Genomic DNA, 21,840 nt, shown 5'->3' with positions numbered 1-21,840 from the left:
AGGCGCGTTTATTAAACACCAGCTACGGCTAATAAGTCCCCCCTTTGTAACACATCAGGGTGCGAAGTCCTCTGTGCAGCCGGCGCCGCGGGTCCCTGGCGTCCGCTGGGATCCCGCCCCCGCCCCCCCGCGCGTGGCCGGAGCCACCCGGTGGGGTTTCGGCGCGCTGACGTGGGCGGATCAAAGCGACTGCCCGCGCCTTATAAAGCTGTTCGGGCCGCCCGCGCCGGAGACTGTGCGGCGCGAGGAGAGCTCGGGCGAGCGGGCGAGCGCAGGTCCCGAGAGCCCGGCGCAGCCCTGTGCAGCCTGAGTCCGCGCTGCCAGCAGTCCTCGCGGAACCCGAGCCGGCCGCCGTTCGCGGGGATCCCGGGCGTCCTTCTGCGGCTGCCGCGTGAAGACGGCGCCGTCGCCGCCTGCCCAGCCCGGAGAGCGTTCGGGGCCGCTGGGGGCCGCGCTAGCCATTCCCCGGACCGCCCGGGCAGCGGGGCACTCAGGGCGCGCCCGCCGAGCGCCCCAGGAGGTGAGCCGCGGCCGCCCGCAGCGCGCTGGTGCTCAGCGGGGACGTGCTGGGGCAGGGGCGTCCGAGTCCGAGGGGGACAACACGACCCCGTAGGGCACAGACTCGCGGGTAAGCACATCAAGTCCTCCTCCACACCTCCCCTCTGCGATTCTCCGAGGAGTCTCCTGGAGGAGCGCAGCCGTGGGGTGCCTAGGGGGCGCGGGCCTTCCCGGTCTGTATGCTGGAGGTTGCTTGTGCCGATTGTGCGGGTCGCTGCCAGCCTTCCCGGCCCGGTTCCCCCGATTCGACCCTCTCCCTCCCACTCGGTCCGAGAATGAGATCATGCCCGAGCCATCCCGGGGGTGGGGGACTTGGATCGTGCGGCTGGGCAAGAGGGTGTGTATGGCGGGGTGGGAGAAGGTGGCCAAAGGCAGAGAACTACTGCAGCTCCTACCAAATTGGGGGGGGGGGGATGTGGGGGCGGAAGCTTCGCTTTGAGACTGACTCCCGGAGGCGGCGGGGGAAGGGGAGAACTGGGACTGTTTACGGACCTGAGCTCCAGACTGGGGGTGGGGTGGGGAGGAGGAGAGCCCTGTCCCGGGACGGAGGCACATCTGGAGCCGCCACGAACATCTGGCTGAGTTCGCGCACGAGCCCCACACCTCCCACCTCGTGGGGGTGAGGTGTCTCCGTGACCCTGAGGGTCCTTAGGCTCTCAGGGTCCGGCTCCAGAGGGGTGGCAGGACGTATCTCGGGTCCTCCCACCCCACCCTTCCCTCTTCTAAAATAACCCGTCTCGCGGGTAACCGGGCGCGTCTTTCGAAGCAGAGCAGACAGATTTCGCAAGACTCCCCACTGGGGTCAAAGCCGGGTTGTGGGCCCGGCCTAGCTTCGCGTCGCAGGTAACCTTGAAGCGGTCGCTCGGCGTCACCGGCTAGCAGGGTCGGCTCTGCCAGCTGCGCAGCCCGAGGCTTCAGGCCCGGCCCGCGCCGACGTTGCCCGCGGCGTGGACACTCGGCCCCGAGCGCCGCACCCGCTCCCGGCCTAGTGAGAGCTCATCCCGGTAGGGAAGGCTCCGCGTGGCCCCAGCGGCTCGACTTAGAGGGGCGGCCGCCTTAGCGGCGGCGTTTCCAAGGACTTCCAGAGCCCAAGCCTTATAACCACCTGTTGGAGCGGATTGCGGCTACTGAGCTCACGGTGCACAGCCCGGGAGGCCACTTCTGTCGCCAGCTGCAACGGAGTAGCTTAGGCCTTAACCCCAGCGCGGGGGGTGGGGGGGCAGCTTGTGTCTCCCAAAGACGCTGCGCTTTGACGCTGGCCCGCTACGCGCCTGACCCCAACGGAGTTTCCGCGCTGAGCCTGAAACAAGGGGTCGAGCCGTTCGCGGCTGACCGCGGCAAGTGGATGTCTTATACAACGACCAGCGCGGAGAGGGCACTTACTCTACGCCTCATCTCATCCTCAGACGGGGACACCTGGGCCCAGGAAGAGAAGGGGACTTGCCCAAAGTCCCACCGCGCAGGACGCAGCTGCGGATCCCACCGCGAACCCCGGCGTAGCGCCCCCTGGCGGGCCGGGGGCTCGGGAAAGCAAGTGCGTCCTGACCCGCCGCGCGCGGTTTGAGGGTGACCCCACAGCCGGCGACGCTGTCCTGGACTCACTTACACGGGACAGGAATAATCCGTTAGGACTCAGAAGGCCAGGCCAGCGATGTCTCCTAGCGACGTGCAGGGCTGGTGGAGTGAGAAGCCCAGGACCACGGGGCCTCTCAGGAAAGACCTGGAGTGTCCGTAGGCCTGAGTCCCCGTTTGCTGTGACTAGGGCGGCCCCTCCTCTCCCTGGGCGAGTAGGGCTGGACACGAATGCCCCGCTATGAATCCGCACTCTCCTCTGTCCGCTTGCAGTTCCTTCCTCCTCCCCACTCTGGAATGCAGGGCTCCCGATGGGGGGCGGGGTAGGGGGTGGAGGGGAGCCCACATTTCGGGACAGGGTGGGGGCGAAAAGAGACAGTGACTGGAGTTTTGATCCTCTCCCCTCCCCCCGTATCCAGCCGATATACTTCTTGTCCGCTGGAGTGTGGCAAACTTTCAGGGCTGTAAGACAAAAGGTTTGGATGCAGGCTGGGTGGGAAGAGGGGGCTGTTAACACTGAGAACCCCGCTGAGACCCCTAGCCTAGGACTCAGCACCTCTGTAGTGAGCGGCTCGGTGTTAGGACCCTAGCAGGAGACTGGGAAGGAGGAAAAAGAAACGTAATTCAGGGTTTCATCCCTGCCTTCTGGGTTGTACCGCAAGCTTTCAGAAAACAGTGCTATTTCAGATCTGTGTGTGTGCTTGAGGCATACACGTACACGCACACACTGCACAGGTATTCGTAACAGTGGAAACTCAGGCAGAGAGGGGGGGCTCAAAGGCTCGCAGGCTCCTGCGAGGCTTAGAAGACTTCGGGAGATGTGCGGTCGAGTCCAGTCCCTTGTTTCATACAAGGGGAAACAGCCTGGGGGAGGTTGGAGGGCTCGCCCAAACTCACACAGACAGAGGAGAACGCCCCCGTTCGGCTCAAGCGCCCTCTGTAAGGTGGGCGCCGTCTCCTGCAACTCCCCGAGCCTTTTAGAAAGGAATCCCTTTCTTTGTCTCTGCTCCTCCCCAGGGGAGAGGGGCTGCAGAGTTGTGTTTGTCTCCGGGAGAATGCCAAGTGTTGGTAAATTTGAGAGAAGCCGGGAAGGTAGTTAACGAGGTGAGAATGAAGAGAGGGAAGACCAAAAATGGGGGCGGGGGGGGGGTGTAGAAGAAAAAGCCCGAGAAGCGGCCCTGCGACCTACGGGAGGGCTGGGTAATGGTTGCTCTGCGGCCCCAGGATGCCCCCTGGCGGCCAGAGGCGGCATCGCGACGGCTCCTTGAGCAGGCTAAGCGTTGGCGGGGCTGTCCCGCCTTGGCTTCGGCCTGGGCACCACCCGACCCTTCAAAGTGGGCGGGGCGGGGGGGGCGCTAGGCGGGGACTTGCAGACTCCGGACCACTGTGCAAAGACCTTTGGCATCTCATTTCTCATCGTCACCTTCACTGATGCCCGGAGCAAGTTTCCATTTCCTGGTCTGACCATCAGCGAACTAACAGGACACCTAGGAGTAGAACACGGGGCATGGACCTGCAGTTCACTGGATAAACAACGCCGTTCCGCATCTCCGGGCCTCAGATTTCTCATTGTGAGATGGGGACAGCAATAGTACCTATCTCACAGGGTTGCTGGGAGGAGCAGATGCGATCATGAACTTCCTTTATAAACGGCGAATTGTGTCTGAATCCCGGTTGGAATCACATCTGTGTCCCTAGTTTACAGAGGAGGTAAACCGAGGCCCAGCTGGGAAGGAGAATTGCCAAGGCCCTCCCTACAAACTAGTGGTTAATATTTTGGAGATAACGCGGATCCTGGGCCCGCCATCTGCCCTAGCGCACGCCCGGCCTCCGCCCTGACCCCCTTCCTCCTCCCGTTTCCGTCCCTCGCGAGGTCTGTCTGTGCCCGGCTGCTACCTCTGCCTCTGTCTCTGACCGGCCCTCTGCCTCTCTGGTCCAGTCCCCCTTTCCCTGCGCACTGGCAGGCTGGATCCCAGCCTGGGGCCGCGCTAGGTGGACACGCCCTCGGCCGCGCTCGGGCGACACCTAATTTGAGCCAGACGCCTGCAGCGTCCCAGGCAGTGCGGGGCGGGAGGCGACGCCCGCCGCGCGCTCTGCCTCCCGGGCCGACCCCTCCTTTGTAATTTGAATAAAACGCCCCCCCCCCCCGCGGCCCCAGCCCTGCGCGTCGCCTTAACCCGCCGCCTTCGCTCTCCCCGACTGCAGGCGGCGTGCGCTCAGGACGAGCGGCGGTGGCAGTGCGCGCTGCGGGACTTCCGTGCAACTCCTCAAGGGTGCGACCCCCGAGCGCGCGTGCCGCGCCACCATGAGGGCGCGGCCGCGGGTCTGCGAGGCGCTCCTCTTCGCCCTGGCGCTCCAGACCGGCGTATGCTACGGCATCAAGTGGCTGTAAGTGGGGACATCGGGTGTGGGACAGGAGGTTGGGGGCAGCAGCTAATGTGGAGGGGCACCCGCTGGGGATCGAGTGAGCATGCCCAGACCCAGGAGCAAAAGTTGGCTTGGGGGTCGTGGACAAGTCACTCTTTTTAAGCCTCCTTTTCCTACTGTGTAAAATACTGTCCTACCTCCCCGAGAATTGGGAAGCAGGACCCAGACAGGGCATGTGGAACGACAGAACTGCCTGGTCCTGTGCGGCTTAGCATTTCACAAGACCTCAACGGGGACAGATGGAAAAAGACAATGTGGTCCACTGGGCCAATGGACAGGCTCTGTGCTGCTCTCTCCCTGGCCTGCTCAGTATCATGTTTCCTGTCAGTCTCCTGACCCTAGTAGAAGATCTCAAACAGCCCTGACCCTCTCCACCTGGGTGACCTTGGAGGAAGGGTTGCTCAACCTCTGGGAGCCTCAGTGTCCTCTGTCGAAGGAGGGAAGGAGTCTCTAGCTAACTCTGATCAGATGAGAAGCGGCTCATGAAAGAACTTGGTAAACTGTCAGATGCTGTGCACATGTGATGGGTGTTCCTTTAGACAGAAATTATTAATGGACCGGTAGGTGGGAGATGGAGTCTTTCTTCCATCCAGCAGAAGGGAGTGCCTGCTCTGGATAAGGCTGTGGGCCAGGCCGTGGAGGGGAGAGAGGAGTAAAACCCAGCCCCTTCCTGGAGGAGCTGCCCTCTGGGCTGGAAGAGATAAGCCCAAGCTGTAAATAACTCCAAGTGCCTTAGGAGGGACCAGGGCAGTGGTATGGGCGCCCAGGGGAGGGGAGACTACCCGGTAGGGGGCACATACTTGGGACCCTGGGGTGATCTGTGAGCAGTGGTGCCTTAGGTTGGGCCTGAGGAGTCTCTGGGACTTTGGCGGGTGGGCTCAGTGGGGAGGAGGGCACTTTGGGTGAAGGGACTCTATTCTGAGTGGTGGGGAAGCCCAGGACAGGACAGGACTGGAGTCGGGGTGGAGTGGGGGCCACACAGATAAGAAAGGCAGGGACAGATTATGGGGACTGGGGAGGGGCTATGAGGAAGGTTCGTGGATTAGCTGCAGGACAGGGCAATTGTGGCTGGGCTGCCAGCAAACAGTCCTGAGGTCACTGGCCATCCCCTCCCAGGGGCTGAGTTATTGATTAATTGGTGACTCAGGAGGGGGAACCCCATCTTCTTTCTTGTATTTCTTGTCTGCAAGGAGAAGCCTGGGCTCAGAGGCTCTTCTCAGCTGCTTCTGATTAGTTTTTTGAAATGTCAGCCACCTTCTCCTGCTGGTGCCTGGCACTGTGCCAGCTGGTGGGAACCTCTGATCAGAGCATCCAAGCCCTCCTCACCCTCCACACCATTGTACAGATAAGGCGACTGAGGTCCCCAGCAGGGGGAATGATTTGCCAGAAAGCATAAGGAGCATCAGAGGCCAAGAAAGAGCCTTGCTCCTCCTAGTGGGGGATGCCACTACCATTCCCGTGCCAGTGGGAGAGCTGAGGCTCTAACAAGCCTGTGGCTTGCACGAGCCCCCTGTGGCACGTGGCCCAGGAGGGCCTGGAATAGATGGCTAGCTAAACCCAGCGTCCATGCTGTCCCCACTGCCTTGCCTGGGCTACTGCAAAGATGAACATTCAGTGTCTGCCTTACAGCAGCTCATGTGCTTGGGGTAGATGGACGTGTCCAGATGTGAAGTGGACTTTGGGCTGTGTGCTAGGAGAGGGAGTGTAGGAGCCCAGAGGAGGGGCGGTTAGAATCTCATCAAAGGGAGGTGGCTTGGGCTGGGCTTCAAAGAGTAGGTAGGATTTCGATGGCTAAGGATGGAATGCAAAGCAGGCATCTCGGCAGGAGCAAGAGCAGGGACACAAGTAGAGAGGCAGGCCAGTGCATCGTGGGGAAGGAGAGAAGCCAGGAATGGTAGGAGCTCCCTCGTAAATCCCGAGACTCCGTTCCAAAAGCTTTAGTCACTTAAGTTTGATAATACTCTCATCAGGTCCAAGATATTCTTATCACTAGCGTTTTACAAATGAGGAAACTAAAGAACAGAGAGGTTCAGTTACTTGTCCAAGATCACGCAGCTAGTTAATGGTGACTGTGGGATCAGAACCCAGGCAGATGGGCTCTATTCGCCGAAGCCCCGTGATAGTGGTTAAACTCTTGCTGGACCTGAAGATATAGGGAGAGACTGGAGTGGAGTTTAAGCATAACAAACTGTGTGTGTGTGTGTGTGTGTGTGTGTGTGTGTGTGTGTGTGGCTTTGTTACATACCAAGCACTGTTCTGAGCACTTTTTTTTAAAGATTTTATTTGGGAGAGAGAGTAGAAATGGAGAAGGGGGGAGAAGCAGGCTCCCCGCTGAGCAGGGAGCCAGAAGTGGGGCTGGAGCCCAGGACCCTGGGATCATGACCTGAGCTGAAGGCAGAGGCTTGACTGACTGAGCCACCCAGGCGTCCCTGTTCTGAGCACTTTATGTATATTATTTCATTTGAATCTCCCAACCACCATGGGTGGGGGGGTTCTGCTATCACCCCATTTGAATAGAACAGGAAATGGAGGGACAAGGGGCCTCTAACTCCCAGTGTGTCACAGTTAGTAGGCAGCAGAAGCAGGATGTGGAATTAGGAGGTCTGACTCTGTGGCTTTGTGGTCACAGGGAACCATGGAACAGTGGGCCCAGGAGGCTGGGGGCTTACCCAGGAGACTCACCTGTCCCGGGGTTTCCCCGTGGTCCTGCTGCACTGGGCTTTGGAAAGGGACCTGAAGGTGAAAGGGGCAATTGACACCAAAATTGAAACCAGATGGGGCTCAGTGGCCCAGAATGCTTGCCTGTTGGGAATCTGGGTCTCAGCCTGAGCTTTGCCAGTCCATTAGCCATGAGCCATGCCTTGGGAAAATCAGTGGTTTCTGCCTCTCTGAGTCTCAGTTTCCTCATCTCTAAAATGCGAGCAAAAGAGCCGTAGCCTGGAATCTGGGAAGCTTGGGTTCTGGCTTGGCTCTGCCCAATTGGCTATGTACACATCTGGGAAAGCCTTGCCCTTCCTTGGCCTTGGTGTTCCCACTTGTACAATGAGATGGGGACACTGAGGCCCAGCAAGGGCCAGTGACCTGCCTGAGGTCACATATTGAATGAGCGACTGAGCTGGAGCTGAAACCCCAGCCTCAGTCCCCTAGCCACTCCCAGGAGAACCCTCGACTCCCAGATGAAAGAAACCTTGGCTACCAGCATGCATCCTTGGCACAGACCTTGCTTGTGAACTCTGTTCCCTTGTGTCCTTTCTTCACCTTCTCCCCCATGTCCCCAGCCCCTGATAAACCAAAATGTTTTCAATTAGGGGTCCGCTGCCGCGAGGTAAGCCGGAGGAGATGTCCAGACGGCTAACTCCCCCGCCTCCCGCCCTAATCCTTGATTACCTCCCCAAGGGGGACTTAGTTAGAAACGGTCATTACCACTAATTACCAGATGACCGCATGGCCCTCCTCTGGAGTGGAATCCGCTGCCTCCTGCCTCCAGATCTCCCCGCCTGTGTGCTGCGGCTGGCCGCTCTATGTGCCCCACTCTCCCCCTCCTCGCCCACCAAGGCTCTCCAGGATGCTTCCTGTCTGTCCTCTGCCCTCCTTGGCGGTCTGGGCCTCATCTGGGGGACTTCTCACTGGGGTTTCCTCCTAGTACCTCTTCTCACCTCTGGCTGGGGAGGTGGAGACTGGGTGACTCTAGAGTGGGACAGACCGATACCCAGAGTGGCCCAGGTTCCCAGGCACCAGAAGCACAGAGAACCCCGCCCCACTTTGGAGCCAAAGCACATGGCAGTCAGGAACTGGCTGCACTGAGCTCTCCAAGAAAAGCCTGGGCCTTCACTGTCCATTTCTGGACTGGAGCAGGAGCCCAGGTTGCCAGGACTCAGAAGGCTGCCTCTCTGCTCCAGTGCCCACTGCGCGCTCCCCGGTGCTGTGCGGGGCATTTTCTCAAATATATCCTTCCCATTGTGAAACAGAAAACTGGCACGGAGGGGAAGGAAGAAAGTTGGGCCAGGATGAAGGACAGAGCAGGCTCAGGACAGGCTGAGTGTCGGCAGCCCCCAGCCCAGCAGAGGGGGACCCAGGAAGGAAATGCCAGGTCTGCGGGAGTATGGCATCGGGAGGAGATGGGGCATCTGGGCCCCGGAGCGCCTCTGTGTCATCCTCTGTACAAAGGGCAGGGGGTAGTCCTCTCCCAGCCTGACCCCTCTGTGAGCATGGGATGGGGCGTGATGCGAGAGGCTCTGTCAGCTGGGGAACGCTGTGCCTTCGTGGGGTAGTGTGTCCACGTGTGTGGGTGGTGGTAGCTGGGTGCAGGTGGGGGGCTGTACCAACCAGGAAACAGGCTGAGGGGATAGCATCTGGCTCTATGTGGTCACAGCTCCCCCAGTCTAGGCTGCAGGAATCCAGACAAGAGGTTCCCTGAGCGGTCCTGGCTTAGACAGGCCTCCGGGGCTCAGAGGGCTGGGGAGGATTGGCTGGCTCAGTGCAGGTCATGAAACCATGCCTAACTTAGCTCTGCATCCAAAGCTACCAGACATTTCCCTGCTCATGGTTTGGAGGGTAGGGACGGGCCAGGGGTAGCAGTGAGGAGAAACAGCCTAAGAAAGCCTTGATCGATCTGAGGCTGGGCCAGGCCAGCCCGACTGCAGACACCAGACCGGGCCCACTTGTCTTGGCTCTGCTTTCTCTACTTTGGAGTCGTAGCATGGGTGGGGCATGTGGTGGAGAGTGAGAGGCAGAGGGAAACTGACTTATTAGGACCTAACGTAGCTCCTGTTACCCCACTCAGCCCCTCTAAGGCCTCTCGGAGTTCCCATTTTGTAGGTGTTGCTCAGAGAGGCTCAGCAATTTGCCCAAGGTGAACAGGACATACAAGGCAGACCTGGAGCTAGAACCCAGGTCTCTGACTCCCTCTGGTCCGGCATTCACCCAGCAATAAGCAGAAGCAATCCCATGTGTGAGTGTGCCAGATGTTTTATATGCATTATCTTATTGAAGTCTTGCCCTGACCTTTTGAAGTGGAAATTGTCATTTTCTTATAACAGATGAGGACCACGAGGCCCAGAGAGGTTGGGTAGCTTACCCATGTCACACAGCTGTGCCCTAAGTTGGGCTCTTTCCTGGGCCAGCCCATGAGCTGGAACATCTGGGTTATAACTGTGGATGGGTTCTGTGTAGCCATTAGACTCAGGGCTCCTTGGGGAAAGGATCTGTGTCGTGTTTGTTACCAAATGAGTTCAGGAGGAGTTGGTGCTTAGTAAATATTTCTTCCACAAGTAGATCAAGTTCATTTGTTCATTTAGCAAGGGGAAAGGTATTCCTGGGCAAGGACAAGGTGGTAGGGTTGTCCCCCTTCAGGGGAGCCGGGAGTCTGGTGTGACCAGATGTTAAGGTCAGGATGCTGGAGAGGGGGCCCAGGTTTGCAGCAGCCCTTGGCTGGTAGGAAAAGACCACCAGTTCAGGGACTGTAGTAACTCCCTCCCTGAGTGTCGAGTGGGTTTGTCAGTCATGGGCAGAGCACAGGAGGCGCACTGAGTTACTTCCCCCTGGTAATGCTGAGAGGTTGCTGGCCTAGGAGAGGAGGCCAAGTGACTTGCTCAAGGTCACAAGGGAGAACGACAGACCCCGGAGTCTGCCCCTCCCTGTACTGTTCTTTCGCACGGTACTATCTCCCGAGATCTTGGCCTCAGTAGGTCTCAGCCCTGACCCTAATAGACTGTGGTGCTCACAGCAAGCAGGGAGGGCCCCCCAGCACTGTGGCTGCAGATCAGCATCCCCCCCGCCCCCAGCCCCACTTCCTCCCGTGTCTCTGCTGGCTTGCTGAGGGCCAGCTGGCTCTGGGGCAGGGGATTAGTCTATGCAGATCCCTTTAAGGCTGTTGGGGTCCCTGTAGCATGCACTTAGAGGAGATGCCTCAGAGGAGAAACGTGCATCCAGGATGGACCCCGGCTCCTGCAGCTTTGCAGTCCCAATACCTAGATCCGGGATCAGGAAAGCTCCTCGATCCTGTAATGTCACCTGAGTTCATAAGTGACCCCCAGGCCAGCCTTTCCCAAAGCCTGGATGAGGTCAGCGTTTCTCAGACAAAGGCCTTTGTGCTAAGCTGCCTCCTGAGTTAAACAAAACCCAGCCTGTTGCTTTGCTGTGGGACTTCTCAGGGCTTTTAAAATGTAAATGTGCATCAGTAACTCTCCAAAGAGGGATAAAGTGTATCAGGTTCCCCAAATGCACTTATGCCTGGATCCCTTTTTTCAGAGTGTCTCACTGGAACCCATTCTGGGAAATAGAGTTTGCAGGTACAGACTCCGAAGCCCAGAAGAGGACAGTAATTTATCTAGGGGCACACAGCAAGTTCATGGCTATGTGTAATCTATCACAAAATTGAGTGGCTCCTTAATCCTTTAATAAATTCCTTTCATGTTGTGGGATTTTACAGCCTCATAAATGACTTTAATAATTAAACAGAGGGATGTATGGTAAGCTCCTAGCTCCTCCTGTGCATCTAGTAAGTGCTCAGCTAACGGTAAGGATTATGGTGGGACTGTAATCATTTAGCACGCAGCGTGGGGGCCCAGCACATACAGGGACTTGGCAGGGACTGAATGTTGAACAAGGAGTCGTAATTCACAGGAATTAAACAAGGAAGCGGGTGTGAGTGCTCTGTGACCCATAAAACGGTTTATTGTTAGGATAATGATAGCAAAGCCTAGGTAGGGAGGAGGTCATGATCCTGCATTATGAATGAAGGCCTGACACAGAGAGGAATGATGATGTGCCCAAGGTCACAGGGAGGGGGAGGGGGAGGGTCTTTGTGTCTTGGTTTCCCAGCTCGTTCTAGCAAAGGCCCCCAACCGCATTGAGGGAAGGCTGGGACCATAGGGCAGGCAGCCCGTCATGACACTCTCTCTTCCTGTGGGTTGTTGTCCTTCGGCGGCATGCAGGGCACTGTCCAAGACCCCGGCGGCCCTGGCGTTGAACCAGACGCAGCACTGCAAGCAGCTGGAGGGGCTGGTGTCTGCACAGGTGCAGCTCTGCCGCAGCAACCTGGAGCTCATGCACACCGTCGTGCACGCCGCCCGCGAGGTCATGAAGGCCTGCCGCAGGGCATTCGCCGACATGCGCTGGAACTGCTCCTCCATCGAGCTTGCCCCCAACTACCTGCTTGACCTGGAGAGAGGTAGGGAGCCAGCACGGGCTGCCGGGGCTTGTGGCATGCGTGCAGGTGGGGATGGATGATTTCGGGCATACAGTTATGTGTCTGGGTAGGTGGGTGAACTCCTGGGTGGATGGATGGATGTTGATTTCTCTGCGGTGGGTGGATGGGTGCCTTGGTTGGGGGGTGGATGGGGGCGTGGAGAAGAATATAGGTGTGGATGGATGGGTGGCTGAATTTAATCACAGATATGGGTATCCAGGCATGAATTAATGAATAAAGGAATACACAGGGAGTGGATATAACAGTGTAGGGCTAGTACAAATGCTTGTGTACCCGAATGCACAAAGAAAGGGTGGATGTGGCCCAGGAGGACAGGACAGCCCACCCTCAGGCAGACAGGTGTGCATGGGTCCTTCTAGACAGAGGTGACTGCCAATGCTGTGAAATGCACAATGAAAGGTAGGGGCTCCACTTTCCAGAGCAGGTGCCTTCTGGGGTAGATTTTGGAGGGGGAGGGTGTTGATGGGCAGAAGGGCCCCAGAGGATCTAATCTCTCCCCCACAAGGTAACAGTTAAGGTTTGTGGAGCACTTGACAAAGCTTCCTTCCTTCCCAAAGATCTGAACTCTAGAGCAAGCCTGTGAGGTGGGTGTTATCATTCCCACTTTACAGTTAGGCAAACTGAGGCTTGAGAAGGGGAGGTGACTTGTATGAACCTAAGGGGAGAACACCCTCCAGCAGAGACACGTTGGGCTCCATCCGGATTGGTTTCCCGAGGCTGCTGTGACCAAGTCCCACGAACAGGAATTCTAACATCAAAGCTGTATGGTGCAGGGTTCTGGAGGCTGGAAGTCTGAAATCAAGGAGCTGGCAGGCCTGTGCTCCCCGCCGATGACCTGGGGAGGATCCTTCCTTGCCCCTTCTGAACTTTTGGTGGTTGCCAGCAGCCTCGGTGTTCCTTAGCTTGTCGAAGCTTTGCCTCGATCCCTGCTTCTGTTGTGTGGGGTTCCCCCCGCCATGGGTCTCTGTATCCATGATTCCCCCTTCCCATAAGGAAGTAGTCATTGAAGTTGGGCCCACCCTGTCCAGGACGACCACATCTTAGTTCCATGACACCTGCCAAGACTGGTTCTAAATGAGGTCATGTTCACAGGTACCAGGGGTCAGAACTTGGCCTTCTCTTTTTGGGGAACACATTTCAACCTCTTTGCACACTCATCTGCCCTTTGAGGCATGAGTCCTTTGAGGAGTAGCCCCTAACGGTGAGTGCAGGGAAACGGGGGAAGATCCAGAATCGTGAATGTGTGGAAGCAAGGGTGCCCATTGGTGTGTGGGCTTTGCGGGCCTGTGGGGGGCATTTGCGAGCAAGTGTCCAAGTCAGCTGATGTATGTGTGGGAGAATGGGCAAGTGACAGGTTCATGTTCCTAGTGTCGTCCACCTGGTTGTAGCCCCTGTCCCCTGCCAGCCCCACCAAGGCAGGCAGGGGCTCAGGACGGGGCCCTCAGGCCTGGGTGGGGTCCTCTCCCCTGTCCCCCGGCTGACCCAGCACCTCCACCCAGGGACGCGGGAGTCAGCCTTCGTGTATGCGCTGTCGGCGGCCGCCATCAGCCACGCCATCGCCCGGGCCTGCACCTCCGGCGACCTGCCCGGCTGCTCCTGCGGCCCCGTCCCAGGTGAGCCACCCGGGCCCGGGAACCGCTGGGGAGGATGTGCGGACAACCTCAGCTACGGGCTCCTCATGGGGGCCAAGTTTTCCGATGCTCCTATGAAGGTGAAAAAAACAGGATCCCAAGCCAATAAACTGATGCGTCTACACAACAGTGAAGTGGGGAGACAGGTAACCACCCACCCCACCTACCCCAGATGGTTGTGCTTGTGCCAGTCGGCAAGGAGAGGGCCACCAGTGCGCCCTGATCGCGGGGGTGGCGGGAGGGGGGGGATGGGCCCCAATCCACCCACACCAGTGTGCTCCCATCCTCCTCCCCACCCTGTTCCGCTCTCCCCTTTCTAGATGCTTGGGACCTGCTTGTCAGGCTCCTCCTCCTCTAGGGGGTCCACCAGGATTTGAATTGAAAATGTTGGGTGGAGCAGAAGGAGCACTGAGCTGGGAGTCCAGAGCTGCAAGTTCCCACCTTGGCTCTGGCACTAAACTAGCTGGGGGACGTTGGGCAAGTCACTTCCTATCTGGCCTCAGTTCTTCCCATCTGTAAAACGGACGGGCTTGCTGCTCTCTAGTCCCCCTTGGCCGTGTTCCTGAGGATCCTCCCATGGGGCACTTGGGCCTCGGCTGGGTGTGGGAGGAGGCGTGGGGAGGACTGTGGGGTGAGAGCCTTAGCCTATGGGGTGGTCCCCTTGGCCCTACTGGGGACTCCCGCCCAACTCCAGAGCGCAGTGGGCCCCCAACATGTGTTACTCTCAGTATCTCCTTGATTCCTCACCTCATTCCACAGAAGGTTGGGGTGAATGTGTAAGTAAATGAATGGACCTTTTTATTTTTAGAAAATTAAGAAAAAGAAATCCTTCATACCAATGTGAGCACCAGGCCTTGTGGTGGCTGTCCTGTAGTCCACAAACCCCACCCCCCAGTGAGGAGGCCCTGCCGTCCCCCTTATCAGCAGGGGGCCCAAGGAGGCACTTCAGGTGCATGTGGATCCCCTGGTTGCCTGCGGCCTCAGCAGGCCCATCATACAGAGGCAGCAAGGGAGGCAGAGAGAGCCTAGGTGGCTTAGCCAAGGACGCAGGGTGCGATGGAGCCCAGGTCTATGGGACTCCAAGCCCAGAGGTTTCCACGTCCTCCCCTCACTCTCTCACTGGTCTCTTTCCTGGAAAGATTCTAGGATGTCCAAGCCATATCTGGAAAGTTGGGGAAACTTAGGCCATGAGACACTAGTGGAGACTGTAGCAGGGTCTGGCCAGGGACTCAGGACCTTGCCTCCCAACCCTGCCACCTGCCCCCATCCTTGGGAATCCCGCCCCCAGCCCAAGAGCCCAGCCTCACTCCTACCCACGGCCAGGCCTGAGCCTCATGCTGCTGGGGGCACAGCCATCCCCACACCATGCAGTCCAGACGGGCTCCTTAGCCTCACTGGGGCTATTCCTGGGGCCCTGGTGCCAAGGAGCTGGCCTCCCTGGGGCCATCTGCAAAAGGACCCAGTTCCCTCTCCAGTGGCCACAGGGCTCATGAGAGTTAAACGAAATAGCAAACAGGGGCCCATGGAGGGTGTCAGGAGGCTCAGGGCCCTTCCCACCCGTGAGAGCTGGGGAGCTAAACGTAGTTACCTGTCGTCGATGATTCAAGAGTACCTGATGCCCTTGAGAGGCTGAATGTGCCCTTCAAGCAGGGTCATCTCATTCCTGTGCTCCTCGCAGGCTTTGCTGAGCCAATTCTGATTCTAGACCCAGTGGACTCCCTCATTCCCCACTTCCTGGCACCGGTGAAGGAGAGGAGCCCTGGGACCTTACCAGCTCCTGCACTAACTAACCGAACGATTTGGGGCAAGTCTCTGCCCTCTCTATGCCCCAGTTTCCCCATCTTTCTAATGCAGGGGTAGACCCAGGGGACACGGGTCGTAAGCCTTGTAGCTCTACAGAAGGGAGGCAGGAGGGCTGGCCTGGGCAGAGGGATCCCAGTCCTGTGTGCAGAGAAGCAAGGGTTAAGATGCAAAACTAAACAGCCTGCAAAAGACATCTGTCTTAACTCATGCCCCTCAGGTACACTTGGGGAAACTGAGGCCCGAGGAAGATGATGGGTATAGAGTCATTTCAGAAGCCGGGGCTAGAGTCTCCCTAAGCCCCAGAGCCCAGGCCTCCCAGCTCCACCACAGTCATCAGACTGATTTTCAGACCGGGGTTAATTTGACTTTTTTGAGTTTGCAAAACCGTTTCATTCACATCCTCTCCTGGAATCCCTGCGGCAGTTCTGCGGATAGCAGTTTCGAGCCTGCCCTGCACAGAGTAGGGCGGAGCTGCTGATCGGTGGAGGGGCTTGCTGGGGGTCACCCAGTGGTGGAGGGGAAGGGCCAGCCAGGCGAGGGAATGCGCCCCCATGACTTCCTGCCTCTCCACCCCCCACAATCATCATTCCTCCCCTTCTCTTTTTCCCCTTTCTCCCAGCAAACATTCAGTGAGCTCCAGTTTTGTGCAAGAGAAAAGCATGGAATTATTGAAAGCCATGGCTTTTGGAATTGCCCTCAGACCCGAGTTCAGATCCCAGCTCCAGGATTTTCTAACTGTGCAAACTTGAGCTTGAGACTTGGCCTCTCAGAGCCCTTGCTTCCCCATTTGAAAATGGGGGAAAGAAAGGCTACCTCCCGTGAAGGACTGTTAATGATGACGAAGCTATATTAAGTGCTTGGGTACTTGGAATCAGTTATCACTACAAATACCACTCCTTCCTTTCCTGTCCTTCCTAGCCACTGCCTAAGCTGGAGAAGGAGCTTAGAACCTATAACACTCCCCAGCTTCAGAGCCAAAAGCTCTCTTTCTTGAGGCCCAGAGTAGGCAACGACTCCCTGAGAGCACCCAGCATGTGGGGAATAGGGGGTAGGCAGCAGGGTCCCCGAGCAGGCCAGGGAGGGGACCCTGGCTGCCCAGCCCGACGCCGTCCCCTGTCTGCAGGCTCTGCGCGCCTCTCTGGAAATGAAGTGTAAGTGCCACGGGGTGTCTGGCTCCTGCTCTATCCGCACCTGCTGGAAGGGGCTGCAGGAGCTCCGGGATGTGGCCGCTGACCTCAAGACCCGCTACCTGTCGGCCACCAAGGTCGTGCACCGACCCATGGGCACCCGCAAGCACCTGGTGCCCAAGGACCTGGATATCAGGCCCGTGAAGGACTCGGAGCTTGTCTATCTGCAGAGCTCACCCGACTTCTGCATGAAGAACGAGAAGGTGGGCTCCCATGGAACGCAAGACAGGTAAGGGCCCGCTGCCACCTCGGCGGGAGGGGGTCAGCTCTGCCGACAGGCCCTGCCTGCCCCAGCTCAAGGCCAGCACAGAGTCTCACTTCAGCTGACATCTGGGGGATAGAGCCCCTGCCTGGTTGAGGGAGGTGGCCCCAGAAATGCTGAGCAGAGGTGCCACGGTCTGAGGTACCCCCCTCCCCCAGCAGAGCTCCTGGGAGGGGCCGTTGTGTACCTTGCCCGGACATCCTGGATAGAGAAGGACCTGAGGCACGAGGGGGCAGCAGCCAGCCCACAGGCACGCAGGAGTTCTGTACAGATCTGAACACAGAACCTGGGCAGCAGGAGGAGGAGGTCTGGCTTTTGGGCAGACCATGCTCCCATGTCCCCTGATAGGCACGCACCCACCTCCTGGGCCTCAGCTCTCTCTGCCCTTGGGCCCCAGCCTAAGAGCAGGGCTGAGGTCCCCACAGCTGGCCCCATCACCCCTGCTGAAGCCGGCTCAGGACAGGGGAAAGAAAGAACCAGCAGAGGTGACCTGTTGTGTGCCGGGCATGGCTGATGAGGAATCAGGGCAGCCATGTTTCCCGGGGATGGTTCTGGAGGGACGTTAGTCCCGAACGTTCTCCTAAGAACAGTCCTGCCATCAAATACGATCGGGAAATTCTCTCTGGCGATCTGCAAAGCACGAGGACATTTGAAAGGCTCGGAGGAATCCCACAGTAAAGGATCTGCCTAAGCCAACGTTTCCCAGAGGTGTTTGGCTGTGGAACTCTTTTATTAGGGAGCCCCTAATAGCATTCCACAAAACTAGTGTTCTGCGGGGTTAAAAGAATATTGAACCAGAGCGAGGGTGTCTGAGAACGTGTCTGGCACATAGTTGGTGCCCAGCCAGCATTTGCTTCCTCCGCAGCCCATGTTCCTGTCTCCAGGAGAGGGGGCCTGACGTGGGGGGGGGGGGGGGGGCTCCATCCTCACAGGCCAGGGCAGCAGGCTCTGCGAGGAGGCCCTGGCTCCCATCTGGAGGCCAGATTGAGGGGGGTCGGGCGGAGTGAAGATGGAACCAGGTCAGGCCAGGGAGACGGAAGGAGCGCAAGTCTGGTCTGAGGCAGCCAGGCTGGGTGTAATGAGGAGGGGGTGGGGGCAGAAGGATTCTAGAACCCAGAGAGGTTGGGGAGGGCCTGGAGCCCACAGAGGGTCTCCCTGGGTCCATGGTGGGGATGTGTGTGCGTGTGCGCGTGTGTGAGGAAAGGATCGTTCCCACCCTGGCGCTGCAGTATGCTTGCTGCGGGACCTTGAGCACATCCCTTCACTTCTCTGAGGCTTGGCCTCATCTTCTGTGCAGTGTGGAGGGGCGGCCGGCAGGCACCAGCTACACTTCCGAGGGCCATGTTAGTGCCATGGGAAGGGCTCATTAATGGTGCTCTCCCTTCCCCATCCCCCAGGCTGCCAGGCCTCTGCTGTCCCAGGGGCCCCCACTCTGCTTGCCCCCAAACCACTGACGAGGGCACCCCATCCACCCCATCCCACAGCACCGGCTGCCTCCCTTGCTTTCTCTGAATGCCTTCCCCGACTTGGCCACCAGATTTCCTGCCAGGCTCAGTTCTCGGCCATTCCTCTGAAGATGGCATTCTGCAGACATCTCTATGGGTCAGCTTTTTCTGCAGTTAACAACTGTAAAGTCTCAGTAGCTTACAACTACAGACACTTTCCCATCTATTTATTACGTGAGGCTCTGGCAGGCATAGAGAGGCGGGAGAGATAAGTGGTTGGATTGTGACAGAGGAAAGCCCAAGGAGGAGGGGAGTCCTGAGGTGCCCTGAGCCAGCCTGGACATCAAGGAAAGCTTCCTGGAGGAGGGGGGAACATGAACTCTGCTAGGTGAGGGGATTCGGGAGTACAAGGGATTGGAGGTAAATGAGCTTCGTTAACTGTAAGGAGCGTGTGCATGAGTGGCTGCTCTCTAGAGGCTGGCCCCCTAGCACCACACCCCCCTCACATCCAGCTTGGTGAAGGGAAGCCTCAGCAGCAGTCAGCATTCCAGTACCCTGGCCCTCTAGTCATGTTCCTTTCAGCAGCCCCTGCACTGATGAAAGCTGCCCTAGGCTCCTGGATCTTGCTCTGAGTCCCACTCTCCCCAGCTCCCTGTCTTGGGCCCTACTACAGACCTTGTCTGGTTCTGGGGTTGGAGGGCAGGTTCCAAACATGGCATGTCAGGGATCTAGAAATAAAAATGAAACTCTTTCCTCTTCCTACCACCCTTTCCTGGAGAAATTGTCCGGAGACCTCCAAGATCCGGCTGAGAGGCATGAATGGTGTTGAGTGACTAAGCAGAGTCAGCTTTGTTATGTGGCTTGCCTTGAGTCACATAGCGAGTAAGTGGCAGTGCTGGGATTTGAACCCAGGTCTGTCTGCCTCCGGGACATGTGTTCTTCCTGCTGTTCCTTTCTGCCCAGAACTGCTGGCAGCCCCTACCTGCAGGCCACTGTCACCTCCTGACTCTCCTTCCCTGTGCCCCCTCCTTCCCACCCCATGGCCTCCTCCCAGCCCAGATCTTGGCCTCTCTTTCTCCAGCCTCCGCACTTCCAGCCCTAATCCTTCCATTTGTTCTTGCCTCTTAGATTAGGTCAGGTCCTTTCCCTTTGCCCAAGCTGTTTGTTTTCTTTGCCCCCTCAAACTCTTACCCTCTTCTCCATCTTAGATTGCTGTGTGCCTTACATGACATGGCCCATATGACCCTCCTCCAGGAAGTCCTCCCGAGCTCTCCCAGACCCCATGCTCACACCGTGTAACTCTGGGCAAGCACTGCTTGCCCACAGACTCCTCTGCCCTTAGCTGAGTCCATTACCATCTGTACAATGGACATAATTCCACTGACCCAAGGATCCTGGAAGGTAAAATACTGGAGGGAAGCACCTAGCACAGAGGGGCCAATGGTTGACAGAGGCTCGCTCTCAGCAAACAGCCTGCCACCTAGTCACTCTGCCTTGCATCTATGTCTTATCAAGAATTATCTTGGGATTGTCCATGTAAACACGATCTTTACATTTGTTGCAATATAATTCAAGATCAGATATGAAGACAGGATCGTTAGAGCAGTTTGAGGCTCCTTGCAGTATTTAGAAGTAGAAGGATCAGAAAACAAAGACACCTCCAAAAAAACAAAACAGTCTCGTCATTCTGATGCGTGCCTATTAGAAATCTAGGGGAAAATGAGAAGTACCCTCTGGGGAAGGGATTAGTTATGATTCCCCTGGGGACCAAGACACCTTCCAAGCGGAGCAGAAGTTAGCGGGAGGCTGGGGTCTGTGGCACTCTGACCACCCCGTGCTCTTCCCCGACCCCGCCCCAGGCAGTGCAACAAGACATCCCACGGCAGTGACAGCTGTGACCTCATGTGCTGCGGCCGCGGCTACAACCCTTACACGGACCGCGTCGTTGAGCGCTGCCACTGCAAGTACCACTGGTGCTGCTACGTCACGTGCCGTCGCTGTGAGCGCACGGTGGAGCGCTATGTCTGCAAGTGAAGTCCCACCTGCACCCCAGGGACCCGCGGAGCCCACCCCCATCCCCCACCCCGCACACCAGGCGTCTTGGACACACCCTGCGGAGGGCTGTTTGGGGATCCGGGATGCCAGGCATGGGAGGTGGCTTGGGCTTTGCCTCCACTTGGACAGCGCCGGGGACAGAAGGCCTGGCCACCCTGGAAGGAGGGCCAGCACATCAAAGGAAACCGACTAGATTAAAAATAACTGGCAGCCGGAGCCGGGGAGTGCCTGCGTGCCGCCTTCCAGGCCACTTCGAGAAGCCAGGGCCATGGGCTTGGCAGGACTGGGAAGGACTTGACCTTTCACAGCAAGAGACACCAAGCTCCTGGGAAGGGGGTGGTGGGGTGGGGTGTGCCTGTCCTCCTCAGAATGTTCTGCAGACCCTGCCCTTGAGAACCCCCCACTGGCTGCCCTCAGGGTCTGAGCCTGCTGGGCCCACCACACGGAACCACTAGCTTGGGTTGTCAATGTTTTGTTTTGTTTTGTTTTGTTTCTTCCTCTGGGATGTGGGAGCTACAGAAATATTTATAAAAACATAGCTTTTTCTTTGGGGTGGCTCGCCTCAATTCCTCTTTATATATTTTATATATATAAATAAATATATATAATGATCTCTATTTTAAACAAGCTTTTTAAGTAGCTGTATGAAATACGTGGGGAGAGAACCCCAGCCCACCCCTGCAGTGGCCTCCTCAAGTGAACTTGGAAGGTGCTGGAGGCAGGGCGGGGTGACCTCTCGGGTTTCTAGGCAAGGCGGCTTCCGATTGATGTCCCTAGCCCCCCAGCTCCAGCCCTGATCTCCCCGTAAGATCTCTGGCTCAAGGGCGAGGACAGACGTCTTGAAACATAAACCCAGCTGGCAGATTCTTTGTTCCTCAGGGACACACGCAGGCGGGCGTGCAGGGCCTGGCTGTGTCGTCAGACTTGCTAAGCCAGCTTCCAGAGAAGACCTACCCCGGGGAGTTGGGGACGCAGACCTCAGGGAGGTAGTAACAGACCCAGGCTCTCACCAGCCGTGGTGGGTGTTCTGTGTGACTGTGGGGGAGGCTTCCCCTGCCATCCGCCCATGCCTCAGTTTCCCCACTTGTAAAAGGGGAGGTGACAGAGATGAAAGTTTGTGGGTGGGAAAGCCTCCCCCTACCCCCACCTTTGCCTGGGCCAGGCTGCCCTGGGTGTGGAGAGAAGCCCTCAGAGTCCTGTCCTGTGTCACAAGTGGAGCCTTCGGGATTTGTTCTCTCTAGGGCGGTGGGGTGTGGGGCAAGGAGGGTCAAGAAGGTCACAAGCGTTTGGCTGGAGGTACCTCGAGTCTCTGAGTTGGAGATGGAGAGAGGGCTGGGGCTCTCGAGACCTGGCCATGTGGGAATTGTGGGGTTGATTCGTCCCAAGTGGCACTGGTGGGGGGAGACTGAGACATGCAGGTTGGGGGAGAGCAGAGCCTTGTAGTCTGGACTGATCATTGCGGGGAAGAGAGAGGGCCGTGTGGCCACCCACCCAAGTCCCTGCCTGGGAGCTCGCGACAGGGTAGCCAGAATCACGGAATCACAGGCTGGAAGGAACCTCAAGATAAGTCTTCTCGTCTCTCAATCTGTTTTGCCGATGAGGAAATTCCGAGGTGGGAAGGGCCTTTTCCTGTGGTTACAGCACTGATAACGCTGGTGGTGGGGTTGTGGGCATCCACGGAGAGGCTCTT

General features: G+C 57.9%; 1 protein-coding gene across 2 annotated transcripts; it reads left to right on the top strand.

Annotated features, from left to right (window-relative positions):
- Positions 1 to 242: 242 nt before the first annotated feature.
- On the top strand, positions 243 to 20,759 carry WNT11 (Wnt family member 11). Of its 2 annotated transcripts, none has more exons than XM_004768007.3 (6): positions 243 to 520; positions 4,336 to 4,518; positions 11,493 to 11,728; positions 13,267 to 13,544; positions 16,325 to 16,617; positions 19,955 to 20,759. In XM_004768007.3, the coding sequence occupies exons 2-6, from the start codon at positions 4,436 to 4,438 to the stop codon at positions 20,127 to 20,129; spliced, it is 1,065 nt and encodes a 354-aa protein (XP_004768064.1). In that variant the 5' UTR covers positions 243 to 520; positions 4,336 to 4,435; the 3' UTR covers positions 20,130 to 20,759. The 2 variants fall into 2 exon arrangements, with proteins under 2 accessions (XP_004768064.1, XP_004768063.1); XM_004768006.3 differs by having other exon boundaries at positions 243 to 628.
- Positions 20,760 to 21,840: the final 1,081 nt, after the last annotated feature.

The sequence above is a fragment of the Mustela putorius genome, unplaced genomic scaffold (assembly GCF_011764305.1).
Source record: "Mustela putorius furo isolate JIRA1106 unplaced genomic scaffold, ASM1176430v1.1 tig00003987_pilon_pilon_pilon, whole genome shotgun sequence".
Lineage (NCBI taxonomy): Eukaryota > Metazoa > Chordata > Mammalia > Carnivora > Mustelidae > Mustela > Mustela putorius.
The sequence above is the reverse complement of the archived record's forward strand: the minus strand, read 5'-3'. Positions and strand labels throughout refer to the sequence as shown.